The 21,890-nt window shown below is 33.7% G+C and overlaps 3 protein-coding genes across 3 annotated transcripts; all 3 read left to right on the top strand.

Annotated features, from left to right (window-relative positions):
• Positions 1 to 3,095: 3,095 nt before the first annotated feature.
• On the top strand, positions 3,096 to 4,089 carry LOC131047151 (uncharacterized). The gene is made up of 3 exons (XM_057981008.2): positions 3,096 to 3,214; positions 3,322 to 3,375; positions 3,745 to 4,089. Exons 1-3 carry the CDS (start codon positions 3,115 to 3,117, stop codon positions 3,888 to 3,890), a joined length of 300 nt encoding a protein of 99 aa, XP_057836991.1. The 5' UTR covers positions 3,096 to 3,114; the 3' UTR covers positions 3,891 to 4,089.
• A 13,986-nt stretch (positions 4,090 to 18,075) lies between these two features.
• Positions 18,076 to 19,044, top strand: LOC131860085 (LRR receptor-like serine/threonine-protein kinase GSO1). The gene is made up of 2 exons (XM_059214451.1): positions 18,076 to 18,310; positions 18,416 to 19,044. The coding sequence occupies exons 1-2, from the start codon at positions 18,076 to 18,078 to the stop codon at positions 19,042 to 19,044; spliced, it is 864 nt and encodes a 287-aa protein (XP_059070434.1).
• Positions 19,045 to 19,391: 347 nt separating this feature from the next.
• On the top strand, positions 19,392 to 21,475 carry LOC131047152 (receptor kinase-like protein Xa21). Its single transcript, XM_057981009.2, has 2 exons — positions 19,392 to 20,758; positions 20,871 to 21,475. The coding sequence occupies exons 1-2, from the start codon at positions 19,396 to 19,398 to the stop codon at positions 21,218 to 21,220; spliced, it is 1,713 nt and encodes a 570-aa protein (XP_057836992.2). The 5' UTR covers positions 19,392 to 19,395; the 3' UTR covers positions 21,221 to 21,475.
• Positions 21,476 to 21,890: the final 415 nt, after the last annotated feature.

The raw sequence follows: 21,890 nt of genomic DNA, 5'->3' as shown, positions 1-21,890 counted from the left end.
TTCTTTTAGGATTGCATCTTTATTTTTTTTAATGAAATTGGTTGATAAACTTGAAATAATAACTTTTTTTGGCTAGGTAAGAAGCCAAAGATGAGTTGCTTTTGATTGGAGCTATGAACCAGTGAGACCATAGTTTTGAGGGGCCTCATCCTTAGATATGTTTGGAATTAACACCCTTATATCTCCTTGTGTCATCCAATCTATTATTTCTCCTTATCCTTTAGGAATGTTTGACTAACCATTTAAACTCCTTATATCTCTACCCTTCTACATCAGCACTCCTCCTTATCACTTTGTCATATTGGGTGTTTTTCTAGTCAAACAATTTTTAGGCATGGCCTTTTCTATCCTAATGGGTTACATACTCCTTCGTGGAACTGTTGACTATAGTTGGTGCTAGTAATACCCTTCCTTTCTTATGCCATTGCATTCTTCATGCAACTATTACTAACAACATCTAGCAACATGACCTGACACCAAGCATAGTAGGTTTGAGATAGATTTGAAATCTTAACCTCGCCTAAGGTAGGAATGCAACATACCGTTGTGTTCTGGGGTTTCTTTTTTAATTACTTTAAATATTTAATGTGTTTAAAAAAAAGTTATATGACATCAATCTATGCACAATTCTTTTCAAAATAGTTCATTAAAAAAATTAAAATATAATAAGTTTAGGTCTAATTATGGTGGTCATACATGAGGGGTTTTTAAAATAACAATTGGGGCTGATAAAAAATAAATAAATAAATATTTTTTAAAAAAATTAAAATATCCTCATCAATCTTTAGTGCCATACACATGTGTTTTCCCAAGAGGATTCATAAAAATACTTTTATTTAGTCTTGAATATGATTGACATTTTTTGTGAACATTCTTAAATTATTATTTTCTAGGGACATTATAACAGAGAAAACTCTTTGATTGGAATGAAGATATATTTTTCACACCTAACTTCTATTGAGAAAAGTAATAATTTTATATAAAAGATTCAAAATATAAACTACTGAACTGGGCAATGGGAATAGAAATTCTTAACTTTTTTTTGCAATATCCTTCTCTCCTCTATGAAACAAGTTGAGCTATGATAATGTCATATATATTTAAGAGAATGGAGAGAGTGAACATTAACTTTTGGCTCAAAAGATAAAATTGATCATGGTTGAGACATCTAAGAAATCTTGGCCAAGAAGAAGTATCACCAATAGATGGGATAGTCTCTTTCCTTTTGAGAAGGTTTTAAATTGTTTGTGAGATTTATATAGGAATCTAGTTTGTCCATGCTTACATGGCATCTATCTTGGTAAAAATACCATAGTTGGCATTATTAGTTTATGTAAAACTATTGTTCATTTTCTTTAGTTTTGAAGAAATAAATCTCAATAGATTCAATGGTAATTTGTCCGAGGGATGCCAAAATATAATATTCAATCTCATGCTAAATAAATTGGCATAAAAAATAAATAATGTTTAAATTAACGACCATCATGCATTAGGTATGACAAATATGTCCAATATAAACAGTCGTATATTCTTTCAAGTTGTTGGACAAATCAAGTTTGGCACATTTATTTCTATAGATGCTCCTAATAGAACCTATCATGATTAACATGAATAATATTCTAAAGGGAAACAACAATGGTGGTTAATTTTTTAAGAATGGAATATGTGAACTTAAGAGCATGATCCAAACTAGCACATGCAACATCTTTTTGTTTGAGATAGTGAGATATCACATCCACAATCAAAAGACTAACAATGATGCATAGAAGTACCACAAGAAAATGTTGACAATGGCCTCAATATGCCTTGCCTAATTACTAAGAAATAAAAAACCCTTTTAATGAGGTTTTGTACAACACTAAACAAAACTCCATTTAGTGCCTAATCCTTATTAATCTAATCCTATAGAGTTTTTCAAGGGGTACTCCTATCAAAATACCCTATCAAATCCTTGTTAATCTAATCCTATAGAGTTTTTCAAGGGGTACTCCTATCAAAATACCCTATCAAATTTTTTTTTTAAATTAGCCAATTACATGCATTATCAAACTCATAGATGGGTAAACGCATATTTGTGAGGTAATTAAAGTGTGTACCTTGTGGAAATAATTTAGAAAAAAACATCAGAGGTTTCTTTTTTGCAGGTACCATTGTACAGAACCACCAAAAATGTAAACACTATTATTGAATTGTTGGGTTGAAGCCATTTGAGGCCATGAAAATGACAATTTAAAAATTCATAATTAATACACAAGGTTGAAAACTTTCTTGTACAAAAGACATAGTTTGCTATAATAATAATATAAAACAAAAAATACTCAACTATAATATGACGAAGTACCTTGTCAAAATTCTCATGTTCTCCTTTTTCAAATTTATTATATTATATTATTAGAACCAAACAATTATATTTGTAACTAAATTTAAAATTATTATATCTAGATATAATCAAACACCATAAAACATAATATTATAATCTTGACTTAACCAAACAAACCTCCCCAAGTCTACCCTCTAAAAACAAAACTTAAAATAGTTAAGTCAAATTCATCTAAAAGACAATACTTTATAAAATTCTCTCACGATTAAAAAATCTTCGTATGTTTATGTGAAAATCTTTACGTAAACTAATTTAACAATATCTAATTTTCCTTCTCTTTGAAAAAAAAAAAACAAAACTTCCTACTACTAGAAAATCTCTTGATATCTTAATGATATTAAAGCACGTCCATGTCTAAGGTTAGATGATGCACACAAAAGAAATTCTGTCGTCATAAGGCAATGCTGTTGTGTTTTACACCCGTGCTTATCCAAAAAAATGTCAACTATAGTTGGTAGCTTCAAATTGCAATGGTGCGATCAACTTGGTGCTTATACATGCCTACCTACCACTTTAATAATCAGAAATAAACAACTCACAGGGCACTTTCCTTCTCTCTTTCTTTGAAAGATTCTTTAATTAAATATTTATTGACCAAGCCAATGCATGCATCATCTCCAACGTATACAAAATTTAGTGCAAGGGGCCAACCAGTCCCCTTTATAATTGGAATCCATAGATTAGCTGTAAATTGCAACCTATGGTTTTTGATTAAGGCCTGTAATAAGAAAACCATGGCTCTCAAAATGCATTTATTTGTGTTTTTATTTGCATTTATACTGGTGCTCTTCTTCTCTGCTCTGGGTGAAGGCCGATATCTCTCAGAAGACCAACGTAAGCACTCTCTTCTCCATCTAAACATCATATGTTCATCATAAATAGGGCTGATTAAATCTTAAGAATTTATGTGCTTAAATATGAATAATTTGTTTTGACTGCAGCTTCAAAAGGCTATGGATCTGTCAAACTAACTAAGCAGTCGCCTCCACCTCCAGGTAAAGTTTCTAATTTTCTATTGGACCTGTACTTGGTTATCGTTTTAGGGTTTAAATGTTTCATGAGATTCTAGATAAAAACTAAGATGGTTTCAGATTAGTCCAAAAAATAACAACGTACTTACCCATAAGGTATTCATTGTTATGAATAAACTATATGCGTGAAGACATGATATTGCGCAGTTTAGACAATTTTAGATTGAAAAATAAGTTATACCCATTTGTTTACCAGAAGTTTAACAATTTCAAGCAATCTGCTTTGAACATTATTTTTAATAATTCAAAAGAATTATATTAAATCATATCATTGGTTAAGCCCAGCCCTAGTTTTGCAATATGGACTGAATTGGGATTTCATTAACTGTGCAGGAAAACGTCCTAGTCGTAAGTCTCCTCCTCCTCCGCCTCCGCCGCCGCCGCCTCCTTTCGTTCCTCCGCCTCCGGAGTACAAAGCATGCTGCCAAAATAGTTGCTGTGCAAGGAATAGCGTTTCCTTCTGCTGTTCAAGGCAATGATAGGGGTTGAAAGAGTCCTGTTCCGACTTTGAAATACATTACATTAAACAAACTGCGATTTCCTTCAATAAAGTATGAATCTTCTGTTTAGATTATTCGCCAGTTTGCGATGCTTCTTAATCGTTGACTGTTTAATCAACACTTTGATTAAATGTGCGCTGGGATTTTGTCTAGTTGTGGTGAGCATCCATTTTCGATTCTGCAACGACAGAATTTCTTTCCCTTATTTGTGGCTTGTTACATCAATTATAATTTATATAGAATACTTTATAGATTTGAAAGTGGCAATGCATTGACAAAGAAGCCTAGCGTTTTATAATAGGTTTTTGAAAAATGTTTATTGACTTGTGAGATGAAGTCTTGTATTTACATAATTATTAATAGAACCATTCAATCAACATAAATATTATTGTATGTAGTAAGAACAAATGTGGGTCTCTTGTAGTTCCTAATTCATAGATTGTTATATTGGAGTCGAAATTGGGCATCAAATCTAATTTTTCAATTATGGACCACTTTGTTGTTTAATATCTCAAGGTAGCTTTTCTTTCTATATACTCTTTGTTGTTTAATTATTATTTTTTTTGGTTTTGCTCGTTACTTTTTTGGCAGCCAACTTACTTTGTAACAAGGTTTGGGCTCTATCTAAAATCTACTTATCCTAGTAAAAAAACTAAATATCATCTGTCATTCAACAATTGAATTATCAATAAATAACTATTTTTCATTCCTAGAGTTGGTTGCTTACTTGAGACAATGCAAATCATTTGTAAAGTTTTTATAATATGAAGCTAACCTCAAATTGTTCAATCACAAAGTATTAGAAACTTGCTTACTAGATTTATGTCTACTTGCCATGAGATTTTGGACAATGTCTTTTCACCACCTTCAAAGCATATTTGATGGTATTTATTTGTTAATGAAAATTTTTAAGCATGTTCTAATTAATTAAAGATGGATACCTGCTGAATTTTTACATATTTCCCAAAGAACAACTACTTGGGGCACATGACGAATGCATACCCAGCCAAAAAATATAAAAGACCAAAACACACTAAAACCCAACAGACTACTAGAATAGAACCACTAACCCCATATCCAAAAAATAAACAACATCCAACCGCCAACCCACCAAATACATGAAGGAATGGTCTACTGAGTGGCGGCATTATCCTACTTCCATTCATTGCACATAACTTTAACTTTATCAGAAAAAGATCTTTTTTTGTTATAATATTTCCCAGAGGCTTGAGTGATCAAATCTAGAGTAGCCTTGAGAATAAAAGCCAAGAGGTCTGTCTCTACAAAAGGAGACTCTAGGTGTCTCTTCCTCTTCGACTTTGTTCATTCTATCTCCTCGTGTATGACATGTAGAGAGGCCATATTCTTCATTATCATTTTCTGACTCGAAGCAATCCTTTCATCAACCTTCCTTTTCAAAATCTCATGATTTTCCTTTAGTTCAATCATAGGTCTTCTCTTGTCCCTCTGAGGAAATTTTTCATTAAGGTCCTTGAGAAATTCATTTGCATAACATACCTTAGACGATTAAACATGAGGAAGAGTTTACTATGGAATCTTTTGAATCTACCATCCAATGTGAATTACTTCATAAGAATGAGTGTCACATCCTTCCATACCCCAAAAAGGTTTTCTTTGTTGTACCAAGTCTACAATCTAGAGACAAGAAGTTAAAATAAATGGTATATAGTTATTTTATTTAAACTTAATAACTACAAAGAACTTGCATTTAAAGAAGGTGAAATGGTTACATAAATTTCAACAAATGAAATGTTTTATAAATTTGAAAGTACCATGGAGTCAATATAGAATCCTAGTATTCTAAAATAGATCTTTAAAAAAAAATTATTCACCTTTCATTTGAGATGAAATCTCAAAATTAAACAATTATATTTGAATAATATTGGCAACATTAATGTCATCTACCATTGAACAATGAAATCATTAATTAGTAACTATTCTTATATGTTCATGACTAGAATTGTCTCTTTTTAAATTGACTTATAGGGTTAGTTACTTTCATAGTAGGTTGGATATACATAGGTAAGCTTGTAATTGTGAGTGCATGTGGTTATCAAATGTTTCATTCAATCAAATTTGAGGATATAAGCTTAATGATCTAAATTTTCTTTTCTCAATAAGAGACACAAATTCTTCATAATAGAGAATAGGAATTATGGGAAGAAATAAGTTGATCATAAATATTAGAAAAATATCGTATAGTGTTCTCAATGAACATTAAAAATAAGAATCAAATTAATATAGGAAATTAAAAGGGAGGCGTGGATATTTGTCATTAAATATTTTAATAAAATTCGCAATGTATTCCTCTAAATTGATTCAAAAATTAAAATAAATTCGCATAATGCTGCTAAATTGATATTTTAGGAGAGGTGATAAACTAAGCATAATTCCCTAGAAAATAAATAACTCTGCTCGATTGACCTCTATTCATGTGTTGAATATTCCTTTTTGAGGATATTGCATTATATCTATCAATTATTTTTAGCATGATAAAACTATACATATACCACAAAATTTTGGTGTCCAATTTATCATAAGAAAATAGAAGAAGTTGAATATTGTAAACTTCAATGACATAAAAGAACAATGTCAAATAGAAAATTCAAAACACCTTAAAGGAGGCTTGCTTCTGAAATGAACTATGTTTAAAGCTGTGAAACAATGAGAAGGGGGGTAAAATCAAGCAAGGGAGATGCTAGATGTTCACATAAAATTTTTCTCAAAGGGTGAGAGTGAAGGTGGCATGAAAAAAATATTTAGAAGGAACCTCTACCTTTGTTAATGAATGAGGAAGCTGCAATTATGATTTAAGAAAGCTAGTGATGAGAAATGTAATATTTTTTTCTTACCATGCTCTAGATGCAAATTTTGCCCAACATTTAAATAACTATGATTAGCAAAGGAGGCTTCTAACAAGCGAAGGACTTGCCACATCATGAAAGTCTCCTTTCTTATAATATAGTTAAGGCTAAGTTTCATCTTTCTAATTATTATGTGAAACTTTTTATATGGTTATAGAATTATAATTCTTGACAACATGACTAGTAGATTTCTCTTCATTTTTTGATGATGCCCTCCCTCAATCAATGACTGCATTTGTATTGACTAGTTTTTTGTTTTGAAATTTAGATTTTGAACAATCTAATCAATAGTTTTAGAAATAAAATTGCTTATTTTTTCTTAATACTTTCTTTTCTAAGGCCTACCCTATCACATTTTTTATTCTCTTAGCATCAATGTGTCTTTTATGGAAACCAAGAGTCATTGATACACCTTTAGTAGTTTTATCTCAGAATTTAAGCCCTTAGGGAGAGAATCTTTTTCTTTGCATATATTTCTTCTATCAGAGTAGCCTTATATTATCAAAAAATTCACTCAAATTTGAAGTTCTTTCAAGAAAAATATTTAATTTAACATATGGAAAGATAGAAATTTCACTTTTTTAATTGTTCTTTAAATTCTCCATTTTCGCTATTTGTTGATACTATGATTTTTTTTAATATTATATTATAGATCCAAGTGCAAGCCAATATGGTTGCATTTGAGGTGGCTTACTTTCGAGTGCTATTAGATCATTGAGGTAATGTCCCTTATGCCATTTCTAAAGTTCCTCATTTTTCCTTCTTCTTTCAAGGATTCTCCCCTTTTTAAGGACACCATTGTGGGTGTATCTTCTTCCCATGACAATCAAGAGAATTTTCTCATAGGATTCTACAAGTACTATGGAAAATTATCATATTCAATGAGATTGGTCATATCCTACTTTTCAATTCTTTGTCCCTCTAACACTTGGTGTAAGAACTTTTGGGTGGCCTATGGTAGGCACTACTAGATGGGTTGACTACAACAAATTCTCTCAACCAGCTCTTTCTATTTTTCATAATCTTATGAAAACCAAAGAGACTCATGATATAATAATAAAAAAAAGGATAAGGATCTTTAGGAGCCTCCATTGGACACTTTGGACCCTATCAATGTCTGGAAAAAATTAGATGAGTGAGATTCTCTTCCTTCTCCCTCTATTCTAGCCCTTTCCATGCATAGTAACTTTCCTTAATGCTTTCGTGTTCTGGACTATTATCCTATTTAGGCTCTAAAGGTGTGAAACAATTCAACCTTGTTTATGTTGTGAATATGTGTAACATTATTTTATAAATGATAATATACACACATATTCAACAAAATAAATTATTTATTATTATACTTCTCCTAAAAAGTTATATATTAGCATTTAATAGAATGTCATGTAGTTTATTATAACACTGAATGACTTATTGATCAAAACTTACCAAAGATATTATTGTTGTTTATTTGTCTTTGAAAATTAATAATTATACTACTGTATCTTTACCTTTAAGATTGATTATTATTTTGCTATACTAGTTTTCTCATTCCGTGTACAATTCCTTTATGAACTGATTTTTTTTTTTTTTAAAATGATTAGCCCATCTTAAGATAATAGGAATATATCATGATATGCATTTGTTAATGTTATATACGAACTAAAATCAATACTCTAGTTTGACTATTGAAAAGGCAATGATTCATCCTTTGTGTCTTAACTCTTTTTCAATAGACTTGTCAAATTAAATGATTCATCCTTTGTGTCTGAACTCTTTTTCAATAGAACTCAAATGATGGTTTATTGCCTTTTCCACTTTTTCTTTGGATTCTATCAATTTGCCTTATTTTATTATTTTATTGTTTTTCTACTTGCAAAACTATGTTAAATTCAACCAATTAGTATGACTGGTATGAGAGAAATGTCTTCATAGCGAACCAATGAAAGTAAACAACTGAAACAGGAAAGCATAATGCTAGTAAACAACTGAAACAAAACTGTTGACTGTTGTATTTAATAATTGGGCTTAGAGATGATGGATAAGGATAAGAGTTTAGTTTTCAAACCCATTTGTTTACTTCCATCATTTTCATTCACCACTAGTATTTATATTGTGATATATTGGAAGCATTGTCAACATGCCAACTAACAAGAGTGCCGACAATATAAAATGGCAATTACTGAAAATGAATATACATTTAAATAATAAAGTCCAATTGACCGTAACTCATCCTGAGAGGTCGTTGAAGTTCTGGTGAAGCCATAAAATATGATAGTCAGATCTTCACTATTTTCTATTACACGACTCATCCTGTACCTCTTGCACATAATTCATCATTGTTTCCATCGAACAGGTAAATGGATTTCACCTACTGAGAAAATAAATATTTTCTCTCTATAAATAAGGTCTTTAAAGTGACTTTTCTTTGTCCGTCAAATTTTGGCGTACAACTTTTCTTACAACTTTTATTTCATTTTGAAGATGGATCAAATGGTGTGATCCCGGATGCTTGATAAAAATAAATTTCACACTAGTTGAATCTAAAACAACTTGCAATAATCAGTATAAATTTTGTAAATCAAATATCCTTCATTAAGTAAAAATTTATGAAATTTTACTTTCTATTTTGAAAATTATTTATATATTTTAAAAATTATAAATATTATTAAATTACATTTTTTTTCGTTTTAGTTTTAGGAAGAACCAAACTCCTTAAGTTTGAATTAGAGTCTAGGTATCGTCTTGACTCAATAACTAAAATGATAATGGGATAGAAAATAGTTAGATTATGCAACTATCAGATCACAACTTACAACAAGATCTTCCCATCTAGATAATGATTATTAGGAAGATTTAGAAGCCATATTCTAGCTACACCATATAAATATTTAAACCACAAACATTAGACAAAATGGAAGTGACTTATGGGTTCCCCCCCAACCCAGGGTGTTTAAAGCTAAATTTTGATGGGCCCTCTAAGGGGAACCTAGGTCGAGTGGGGAGGGTGGTGTAGTAAGAGATTTAGATAGAAAAGTAGTAGTGGCCTATGTGGCAAATCTGGGTACCCAAACTTCCAACATGGCTGAAATGACGGTGGCAATTATTAGCATTTCTATTGCCGAGGATAAAGGAAGGAGGCTAATTATTGAAGGGGGCTCAAAGAATTCAATCTTGATGTTGCAAGGCATAGCCATATCTGGGTGGCAGGGGGAGAACATCCTTTCTAATTTTTTGCTTGTTAACTCTATAATTGAACACACCATGTTTCAACACGTTTTTAAGGAAGGTAACAAGGCCATTAATAGGATTGCTAACCTGGGCCCCTTCTCTGACGACATTAAAGTCTAGATGGATTGGTACGATTTCCCTAATAAAATGCATGTAATTCTAGATGGGGACAACTAGATGTATGGAGCCAAAATATTTGAAAATTATCATTTTATTCGGTTTTCTCTCCATGATGTACTTATTTCATTTTTCAAGGTGGATGGATGCTATTTTTCCATTACGGTTTGTGTGAAACTACCTTGGCTTCTAGCTTTGGGTTTTGTGCATCCAAGATAGGAGGAGACTTAATTAAAACAAAGCTAGATTCTAGTGATAAGTCTAAAGAAAATGTTTCCCTTTGGGAGAAAGTTATTGAAGGTAATTATCAAATTATGTGGAGTGTCTGAAGGGCTTTGACCATGGGATTTCTAATAAATTTTCTCAGTCATGGAAAAACAGTGATGTTCAAGTGAGGAAGGTGAAATTTATTGTGTTGCCAAAGACTATTGTTGTGGTGATAGGGCTTCCCATAGAGGGAAATAATTTCTAAATGAAGCCTTAAGGGAACCATAAGGATGATTTTAAAAGGTTTCTAGGCTTATGTGAGAAGGTGGCCTGCCACCAAAGTAGTTTCAAAATAGATGACTTGTTTTGTGTTTGGAAGGATGTGGTTATTCTCTTGATGAAATCCTTCACTCTCGACAGATGCTTCAAAAGGTTTCAGTCTCAATTGTTCTCGATGCTTAATCAACTTCAGCATAGAGTAAGGATGAATTTTCCCTTTTGAATTTTTACTTCTATCTCCTAGTCTATCAATGTTGCTAAGTCTAAGGACTACCTTCCCTGACATTAAGAGCTTATTTAGCATCTCTATAAGTTCCATTTGAGTTTAACCCATTTTGTTGACCCTAATGTTTGATGGTATGATGAAAGAATAAGTATTCGGTCAACTAATGTGAGGGGGGCAGGTGAATCAGCTGATAGGAAAACTGATAATAAACATTGCCAATCAATCTCTCAAAGTAAACTTTGAATAATAACTCTATCAAGATAAAAACTCATAAGATAAACTGATTGGTTGTTACAACAATTTAACAGTAAACAACTTCTTTGTATCTCAATACTTCTGGTTATCATGACTTATCAAAAATAGTTAAGTAGTTAAGTAAATCAACCATGAAAACATAGTCACATTAACATTCACCACTTGACACAAATATTTTTGATGTGGAAACCCAAATAGGTAAAAACCACAGTGAGATGAGACTCACAGATAATATATGAGCTCTTCAAAAGTTCTCCCTATTAGGAGCCTCACCTGTTAAAGTTTTACAAAAATTCCTGTTAAGAACTGATCCTGTTAGGAATCAGCTGGTTAAAGGATTGACTACAAATGCCTTGTTAGAAGAAATACCCTACAAGGAGTAACCTTGGTAGAGGATTTGAAAGTATAATGTAATGAACTAACTTGTTATAGGATTTGAAAAGCACCAAGCTTGCTAGAGCTTACCTAGTTAGTAGATTTCAATTATGCTGTAATTGTTAGAAAATAATGGGAGTTTCCTTGATCTATCTAAACATAAATATACTTGCTTTATCAGATCCATTTCATGCTCCTATCTGCCTTTACTGAAACTGTGGATACATCATCCGGTTTGGCAACCACACACTCAAATGAACTGTGTCTATCTCTTTTCCAACTCTCTCAAAAATGAACAACTTCATTGACCTTAAATACAAATCAATTAGGTCGGTATCAATACAAAAACCTAACTCTCATTGATATTACAAATAAATTCGGTTTAGGTATGACCGCTGGATTACATAGCAATCTCTGCACATCAATCAAGAAAACCTTGATCGCTCCTTGATCACCACTTTATTGAACTTAGTAACTCATCATGCGCTTTGCATTGGATGCAATAGATTTGCTCATTTGCTAGACAAAAACCATTATAACAACTTGCCAAAATCTCTTGGAATTTTCTTCATACAATAATCATGTGTGTCATCATCATTACCGCTCATCATCAGATCATAAACCAATATAACCAATTCACCAAACTTAGTCGGTTAGGGTTTATCAAAAACAACAAGTAGGGTTTACCGGTTACAACAATAGATAAGGTTTACACCTTTACATTGGTTACCTCACAAATTCTTCTACCGGTTACAATAACAATATTACAACAATATCAACAATATCATTACTAGTTTAATTGCCATCAATGACAACATAACATATCATTAATGCAATCTTCATGCAAATGCCAACAATCTCCCCCTTTGGCATTGATGGTAATACAAATATCAAAACCATCGATTATTGTGTGATTGTGAATTGAAATCCTGGTTTACATTAACAAGTAGTCACCATGCTCACTATCTCTTCAGCTTGTCACTGGTTCTCCTTTCCATAATCACATAATCCTTCTCCCCCTTTGACAACAATACCAAATTGAAAGTAAAACATGTAATGCCAAATTTCACTGTGCATCATCAATGATCTACAACTTGATGCTCCCCCTTGTGGAATACATCCACTTCTACACCAATCCTCTTGTAAAATTCTACAAGTATCTCTAGGACTGATGTAATCTACATCATACTTAACTGACTTCATGAAGAGGGACATCCCCTAACTAACTTCTAAGATATTCAAAAGTAGTCTTAGGCAAAGGTTTACTAAAAATATCTGCAAACTGCTCCTTGGTAGAAACATGCTCCAAGATAACATCTTTACACTGAACTTTTTCCCTCAAGAATTGATACTTCAATTCAATATGTTTGGTTCGTGCATGCAAAACAGGGTTCTTGGAAATATTTATGGCACTTATGTTATCACATAAAATATTTATAGGTTCTAAAATCTTCATCTTAAAACCTTCCAAAATGTGCCTCATCCATACAATCTCTATGCAATTCATGTAAGCTGAAACATACTCAGCTCTAGTAGTAGATTGTGAAGTACAACTCTGCTTCTTACTACTCCATGAAATAAGCCTTCCTCCAAGAAAAAAACTCCACCGGTTGTGCTTTTCCGATCATCAATATTTCCTACCCGATTTGCATCTATGTACACCTTCAAGTCAAAATTTCCTCCATATGGATACCATAACCTATAATCAATAGTACCTTTCAAGTATCTAAAAATTCTTTTGGTTGCTATCAGATGTGTTTCCTTAGGATTTTTCTAAAATTTAGCAACGAAGCCAAATGCATGAGCTATGTTCGGTCTATTGTGAACAACATAGTGCGATTTTCCAATCATTGACTTGTATACCTTCTCATCAACAAATTTAGACTCATCTTCCTTAGACAACTTACAATCCGTAACCATAGGTGTGCCAACTGGTTTACAGTCACTCATGCCAAATGTCTTCAAGACCTCTTTCACATATTTAGACCATGTGATGAAAATATCATTCTTCATTTTTTGTATTTGCAGGCCTATGAAATTTTTTATTTCCCCCACTAAAGACATTTCAAAATCATTTTTCATTTCATCTATAAAATTGTTGCTCATGTCATCATTACCTCCAAATATGATATCATCAACAAATACTTCGCTGATTAGTATTTTATCCCCTTCAAATTTGAGATATATGTTACTATCATCACTGGTTCTTAGAAAGCCTATCTTCATCAGATGTGTATGAAGCCTTTCATACCAAGCTCTAGTTTCCTTCTTTATTCCATATAAAGCTTTATGCAATTTGCCTACCATGTCTTTCTTATTAGTCAGAGCATAACCATTTGGTTGCTCAATGTATACTTCTTCTTCAAGTATGCCATTCAAAAGCGCAGACTTAAAATCCATTTAGTATACCTTGAATTTATTGTGTGTTGCAAATGCATGTAAAGTTCTTACACCTTCCAATCTTGCCACTGGTGTAAAAGTCTCACCATAGTCTTCTCCTTCCTCTTATGCATAACCTTTGCAAACCAACCTAGCTTTATTGCGAACCACAACACTATCTTCATTCAATTTGTTCCTAAAAACCCACTTAGTTCCTATCACATTTTTATTTACCGGTTAGGGTACCAGGATCCATGTGTTGTTCTTCTCAATTTGATCTAATTCCTCCTCCATAGCTTTAACCAAATGATCATCACCCAATGATTCCTTAGCAGTTCTTGGTTCAATAGTGGAGATCGTGCAAGAATTTTCTCTAATTCTTCTTCTGGTTAGTACTCCAACATCCTTATCCCCAATAATTTGTTTAGGATTGTGATTTAGTCTCACATATCTTGGAATAACATGATCATTATCTTCAAGTTTAGCTTCTTCATTATCATCATCTTCTTCTGAAATTATCTATTCCGGTTGGACTAATACATTAATATTTGCTTTGCCAGTTTCAGATTTCACAGTTTTTATTCCAAAAACAAAATGCAAGGATCTTCATCCTTTTTCTCTGAACTTGTTTTCTCTAAGACTTCAGGAAATTCATCTGCTCGAACATCAACACTCTCAACAATTCTTTGTGTCCAGCTATTAAAACACTTGTAGGCCTTACTCTTGGTGGAATAGTCAAGAAATATACCTTCATCACTTTTAGCCTCAAATTTGCTAATATAATCACCTCTCTTAATAAAATATTTTCTTCCAAATATTCTGAAATAACTAACATTAGGTGATCTACCATACCATTATTCATAAGGAGTCTTATCCTTGCCTCTCTTTACTAGAATCTGGTTCATAGTGTAGACAGTTGTGCTGACAGCTTCTCTCCAGAAAGGTTTTGCTACACCTCCTTGTATCAACATCATCCTAGCAGCTTCAACAACTAACCGGTTGTTTCTCTCTGCAATACCATTTTGTTGTGTTGTCCTTGGTGCAGAAAGCTGTCGCTTGATACCATTTCCTTCACAATACCTATTGAATTCCACAAAAGTAAATTCACCACCCTGATCTGTCCTCAGACACTTTATCTTCTTACAACTCTCTTTCTTAGCTAAGGCCCTGAATGTCGTAAACTTACCAAAAGATTCAGTCTTATCCTTCAAGAATGTGACCCACATCATCCTTGAGCAATCATCAGTGAAGATCATGAAATATATGTCACCTTGAATACTTTTTGTTCTTATTGGTCCACAAAGATCTGTATGAACCAAATCTAACAAATGTTCTGCTCTTGAAAGTTGAAGATGCCATCTTTCCTAACTGACATTCTTTGCATAGAGCATTAACTGGTTTGTCTAACTAAGGCAAACCTCTCACTGTCTTGTAATTACTCACTTTAACAATGTTATGAAAGTTTATATGACAAAATCTCCTATGCCAAAGCCAACTATCATCTATCTTTGCAATTAAATAGTTGCTAAGTTTAGGATTAAGATGAAACAACTTACCTTTCATTTTCTTCCCGGTTGCAATCAGTTCACCTTTATTGTCATAGATCTTGCACATACCATTTTTAAATTCCAATGGGTATCCTTTGTCATTGAGTTGTGCCACACTCAAAATATTATGCTTTAGACCTTCAACCCAGTAGACATCGTCTTCACTACTCTTTCCATTAAGAGAAATAGTTCCCTTACCTTTAACCATGTAGGGTGATTCATTACCAAATCTTACAACTCCACCATCAAATTCCTTTAGACAAAGAAATTTGCTCCAATCACCGGTCATGTGATGTGAACAACCAATATCAATGATCCAATCAACAAAGTTATCCATCCTGGATACTAATACCTTCTGGTCTGACATCTCTTATTTAATGGCTACAAACACAACGTCTTCATTAGCATCACCATCAGATTCCTCATTAGTGATACAACCATCAACAACAATAAGACAATCTTTTTTTCCTTTACCCTTGTACTTATTGAAAGTTGAGGATGCCATCTTTCCTAACTGAAATTCTTTGCATAGAGCATTAACCGGTTTGTCTAACTAAGACAAACCTCTCACTATCTTGGAATTACTGACTTTAACAATGTTATTAGAGTTTATATGACAAAATCTCCTATGCCAAAGCCAACTATCATCTATCTTTGCAATTAAACAGTTGCTGAGTTTAGGATTAAGATGAAACAAGTTACCTTTAGTTTGCTTCCTGGTTGTAATTAGTGCACCTTTATTGTCATAGCTCTTATACATACCATTTTTAAATTCCAATGGGTGTCCTCTGTCATTGAGTTTATCGGTTACAACAATAGATAAGGTTTACACCTTTACACTGGTTACCTCATAAATTCTTTCTACCAGTTATAGTAACAATATCAACAATATCATTATTGGTTTAATTGAAATCAATGACAACATAACATATCATTACTGCAATCTTCATGCAAATGCCAACAATGTTAACCTCCCTAACTCTAATTTGGGTCTGGGCCTATGCATTATGCTTCCGGTCAATCAATTTGCAGTTGTTTCTTCTAGTAAACCTCAAAAGGTTCCTACAAGGGTTCATCCCTCACAAAATTAAAAATCGAAGACCCCTTTGGGCTCCCGTATTGGTGAATCGTGAACTCAGAAATCAGTCATTGTTGAAGAGGAATATGAGTATACAAAACTCAACTTTTTCTCAAGTTTTAGGATAACTGTAATGTTAATTTAAAAGATATAACATTAGTAACATAAGTATAATAATATTATATAATATTTAATTCAATTACGATAACTTTTAATTTTATAGTTACTATTCAATTAGAGATAATTTCTAGGGTTATGATTATGATTGGGTTTCAGTTATGCTAAAGGTTAGTACTTAGGGTTAGGGTTGAGATATGGCTAAGATTACTATTATGATTAGCATATGAGTTTACCTAGGGTTAGGATTAGGCTTCTATTATTATTACAATTTGTATTGTTAGTTTAGAATATTGATGACACATCAAAATATTGTGTTATTTTTGTACGTAGAATTATATACAAAAAAGCATAATTGTCTCTATAATCATATCTTTAGACATCTTTTTTACATCTTTTTTTTTTTTTTTTAATGGAGGTCCATACCTACGAGCACGACAGCCCAACAAGGGCATGAAGCCCGCGAGCTACCCACCCAACGAGGGCCTTCACAAAGCATTTGCCAAATTCGCTTGGGCCACGATCTCGGTCTCATCCCTTATGATGTTGGAGCCTTGCACTTAGCAAGACTTGATCCCTGGTGGGCTCATTTGGAGCCATTCAACTTCACTAGAAGATCAAAGACCCGTTGACATCTTTAGACATCTTTTACATAATCAAACACATGTTATTTTTACATAATTTTTTAGAATACAGATATCCGAATATAATTTATTAATAATTTGAAATGACATGATTTTTTTTAATCTAACTATCAAATCTAGTTGAATACAAAAATCCTACCTTAAAAAAGATGAGGCTGCCTTAAAATTTGAATAATATATCATGATATAGCATTTGTTAATGTTACAGATTAACTAAAATTAATGCTCTACTTTGACTTGAGAAAAGCAACGAGTTATCTTTTGTCTTGAACTATTGTCCGGGAAAACTAAATGGCGAATACAGTATCAGTAACTACGGGGAACTTGCCAAAGCACTAGTGGATTGTTTTTTCAACGTTTTTCTTTGTTTCGTATCAACTTCACTTATTTTATAATTTTACTGCATTCCTCTTGCAAAATTTATGTTAAAAGTCAGCGATATATGACAATATGAGAGAAATCTCTTTCGTCGGGAGCAAGTGACAGGGAATTGTGTGAACATGAAAAGAAAGTACAGCAATTGACTGCGGTATTTAATAATTAGATTGACAGATGAAAAGTCATGGGTAGTTTGGAACCCATTCGTTTCCTTCCATTGCTTTCATCAACCACAAATATTTTTATATATGACCCAACAACCAAGAGTGCCGATAGTAAGAAATGGCAACTATGACAAAAACGAATATATTTAAATAATAAAGTTTATTTGACCCAAACTGGGCCTGCTGGAGGCGCTAAAGTTCTGGTGAAGACAACAAAATAGAGGCTGTGAGATCAGAGAAGACACTCGGATCTTCTTGATCTCTGGCCTTACATCTTCGGTGAATAATACTCTGTTCGACAAGATGCATCCCCTGTTTGGAATCTGCTTTGTTGTCTTTCATTTTCTATTGCCCTGTACCTCTGCAATTACTGATGAGCAAAGTCTTATAGATTTCAGGAAATCTATCACCTTGGATCCTCTAAATTCCTTAGCCAATTGGGTCCCTACTGTTCACTTCTGCAATTGGACTGGAGTTACTTGTAATTCAGCCAGAAACAGAGTGCAATTGCTTGAGTTGGCAGATATGCAATTAGAAGGTACCATCTCCCATTCAATTGGCAACCTCTCATTCCTTACACAACTCGACCTCATCAACAACAGTTTTGTAGGCCAAATTCCACAGGAAATAGGGCGAATTTAAGGTTTAAAGGCTCTCTATCTTTCAATCAATCATTTACAGGGCTCTATTCCAAGGAATTTGACTTCCTGCAAGGAGTTACAAGAATTGAACCTCGCTGCTAACCAATTGACTGGAACAATTCCTCCAGAATTGAGTATGCTTACAAATCTTCGCGTCCTTAAACTCGGCTCCAACAATCTTTCTGGTAACATCCCTCCCTCCTTAGGAAATCTCTCTCATCTCGAAGTATTGTATATGGAAGATCTTGAACTTGAAGGTCACATTCCACAAGAACTGGGAAAGCTATCTGACTTGACCTCTTTTCTCCTCTTTGAGAATCACCGTTTAACTGGCCCTATTCCTTCATCAATCTCAAATTGTTCGGGCTTGATCGAATTGGGCCTCTATAGCAACAGTTTGACTGGTAGTATTCCACTAGAATTGGGCAAGCTATCTCGCCTTACAGTTCTATATCTATGGGACAATCAGCTGAAAGGCACCATCCCAGCCACAATTGCCAATTGTACACAACTGAGTGAACTTGATTTGGAGCTCAACCATCTCAGTGGAGAAGTACCATTGGTGTTGAGCAGGCTTTCAAAGCTTCAAGCACTGAGCCTATCGTCTAATCAACTTGTTAGCGGCAGCTGAGACACCATTCCCATTCTTACTGCCCTTCAGAATTGCACCGTCCTGAAAAGCATATTGATTCATGACAATTTTTTGACTGGAAACTTGCCAGAGCAGCTTCCAAAAAATCTTACTCTGTTGTCACTATATAGAAATAATATAACAGGAATTATACCTTCACTTATTGCCAACATAACCTACTTGAGAGACCTTGATTTGTCATTCAATCTCCTTACAGGCCGCATCCCATCCTCTCTCAGAAGCCTGGGTGATTTGCAAAGATTATTGTTGGATAACAACAAGCTAGAAGGAAGCATACCCAGTGAGATTGGTGAAATAAAAAGCCTTGGGAAGCTATCAGTGAGCCATAATATGCTTTCTGGAGAGATCCCTGATACAATTGGTAGCCTTCAACAGTTAACGCATCTTGTGCTTAACCACAACAATCTATCCAGGAATATACCTGCAAGTTTGGGAAAATGCTACAAATTGCAATTGCTGGATCTCTCCAACAATCAGCTCAGTGGACTCATACCCCAGGAAGTGGCTAGTCTTGCTAATTTACAGTTTTATTTCAATTTATCCAGAAACTTCTTGGAGGGATCTCTGCCCATGGAGATTGGAAAGATGATTCATGTTCAAGCTATTGATTTTTCAGTTAACAGGTTAGAAGGTACAATTCCAGCTACTCTGGAAAGTTGTGAGCAACTTGAATATCTGAATTTATTTTCCAATGAATTGCAAGGGCCAATACCCAGTTCGCTCAGTGGATTAAAAACTCTTGTAAGCATGGACCTGTCTTTCAACAATCTTTCAGGTTTGATCCCTGTGTCTCTTAGGTCGCTGAATATGCTTCAATATTTGAATTTGTCTTACAATAACTTCAGTGGAAAAATCAGAGAAGTGGGCATCTTTAAAAATTTGACAGCTGCATCATTTATGGGAAATACGTTTCTCTGTGGAGAATGGATCCAGTTACCTTCATGCTCTGTTCTCAATACTCAGCCAAAAGACCACACCAACAGAACTAAAATATTAGCAGCAGTGGGTGGAACCATTGGCTTCCTGTTTGTTTGTTTGTTGATCTTGGGCCTAATTTACAGGAGGCACAAGGTCAACTCCGATGCTCACAGTGACATTTTGCCCCTGAAACTAATGGATGACAAGGGGATTTCCTATCAAGAAATCGTTAAAGCCACTGATGGGTTCAAAGAGAAAAACTTGTTAGGGACTGGCAGCTTTGGCTCAGTGTACAAAGGCATTATGGATGATGGTAAAATTGCTGCTTTCAAACTTCTAAATTTGCAAAATGAGGAAGCGAGAAAGAGCTTCAGCAAGGAATGCAAAGTGTTGGCAGAAGTCAGGCACAGGAACCTGGTCAAAATCATATCCTTCTGTTTAGAATTTGGACACAAAGTATTGGTTTTAGATTTCATGTCCAATGGGAATCTGGACACACTATTGTATTCCAAGGATAACTTATTGACCTTCAGGGAGATATTGAACATAGCAATCGATGTTATCCATGGATTAGAATATCTGCATCAGGACTGTTTTCTGCAAGTTGTACACTGTGATATAAAACCAAGCAACATTCTTCTGGATGATTATATGACAGCATATGTAGCAGATTTTGGGATTGCCCAAATAATTTGTGGGTCAGATACAAGTACCTCTGAGTCAGGAAGTACTTCCACTCTAGCTCTCAAGGGATCGATGGGCTACATTGCACCAGGTACTTGCTTTCAATTATCTAACTAGTTTCTCCTTTGAATATGCTCTGTCTATTACCAAATCACTCCTGTACATGATCTAACCAAGTTTCTTCATTTTTTTTCATAATGCAGAGTATGGATTTGGTGGGAAGGTATCCAGGAGAGGCGATATTTACAGTTATGGTATTATGCTGTTGGAAATAGTAACTAGAAAGAGTCTAACTGACCATATGTTTGTTGGAGGATTGAACCTCCACAAGTGGGTAAACATGCATTTTGATAACAAATTGGACGAGATTGTTGACACGAGCGTGATGAAGGAAATAGGAGAATATGGAGTAAATCAGTGTCTGATTCCATTCCTACTTGTTGGCTTGGAGTGTTCAAAGGAGTACCCTAGTGAAAGACCCTCAGCCAGAGAGGTGGTAGGAGTACTGAAAACTATTAGGGGGACTCTCCTTGAAGCTCATGAAAATTTGTAAAGCGTGGACTGCATGTTTTATTTATATGCTTTGCTTCCAATGTTTCTTACTACAATAACTGTTTTGTTGAAAGTCAGATCACTGTAGTTGTATTTGAGGATTTAATGTTACAGTTATTTTTGAATTAGTCATTAGAAACCATGAAAGAAATTTACATAACAGATATCACTGTCCGTTAAGTCATAATTCAAGTGTACAATGTAGAGAGCGTAAACGGAATTTTGGCTTCTATAGGCCTCGTTGTCACATGCTACAGCCTGGTGGTAGCTTTCTGTTCTTGGCAGTTTGTTGCTGCCCCTTCTTTGTATTATTATTTTTGTATTTATTGAAAACCCTATTTTCTAAAGAGGCTTCAATGCGAAGGGAATCAATATCCAAGTTTCTATCATATAAGTCATTAATTGAAATTTGGATTTTCTTGTAGACAACCTACAACCTGTAATATGTGAGAAAAGACATGCCCTTATTTAAATAATGACAGTAAAACAAAAAAAATAAAAAAATAAAAGACACAATTTGACATGTTATTGTGCTGAATATTACTTGCAATGTAAATCTAAAAACTATAATATCCCACACCATTCACACCCATATGCATGAGAAAGTGGCATATAATTGATGACAACAACCATGGGATTCGTGCAAGTGGCATTATTCTGTTAGAAATAAC

The sequence above is a fragment of the Cryptomeria japonica genome, chromosome 11 (genome assembly GCF_030272615.1).
Source record: "Cryptomeria japonica chromosome 11, Sugi_1.0, whole genome shotgun sequence".
Taxonomy (NCBI): domain Eukaryota; kingdom Viridiplantae; phylum Streptophyta; class Pinopsida; order Cupressales; family Cupressaceae; genus Cryptomeria; species Cryptomeria japonica.
Note: the sequence above shows the minus strand (reverse complement) of the source record. Positions and strands in the feature narration are given on the sequence as shown.

Bases quoted from the DNA above. Each gene is read 5' to 3' on its own strand.
- LOC131047151 (XM_057981008.2), top strand. From the start codon at position 3,115: ATGGCTCTCAAAATGCATTTATTTGTGTTTTTATTTGCATTTATACTG. The intron at 3,215-3,321 runs GTAAGCACTCTC...TTTTGACTGCAG, and splicing joins ATATCTCTCAGAAGACCAAC to CTTCAAAAGGCTATGGATCT. The intron at 3,376-3,744 runs GTAAAGTTTCTA...TTAACTGTGCAG, and splicing joins GCAGTCGCCTCCACCTCCAG to GAAAACGTCCTAGTCGTAAG.
- LOC131860085 (XM_059214451.1), top strand. From the start codon at position 18,076: ATGCATCCCCTGTTTGGAATCTGCTTTGTTGTCTTTCATTTTCTATTG. The intron at 18,311-18,415 runs GTACCATCTCCC...GGCGAATTTAAG, and splicing joins GGCAGATATGCAATTAGAAG to GTTTAAAGGCTCTCTATCTT.
- LOC131047152 (XM_057981009.2), top strand. From the start codon at position 19,396: ATGCTTTCTGGAGAGATCCCTGATACAATTGGTAGCCTTCAACAGTTA. The intron at 20,759-20,870 runs GTACTTGCTTTC...TTCATAATGCAG, and splicing joins GATGGGCTACATTGCACCAG to AGTATGGATTTGGTGGGAAG.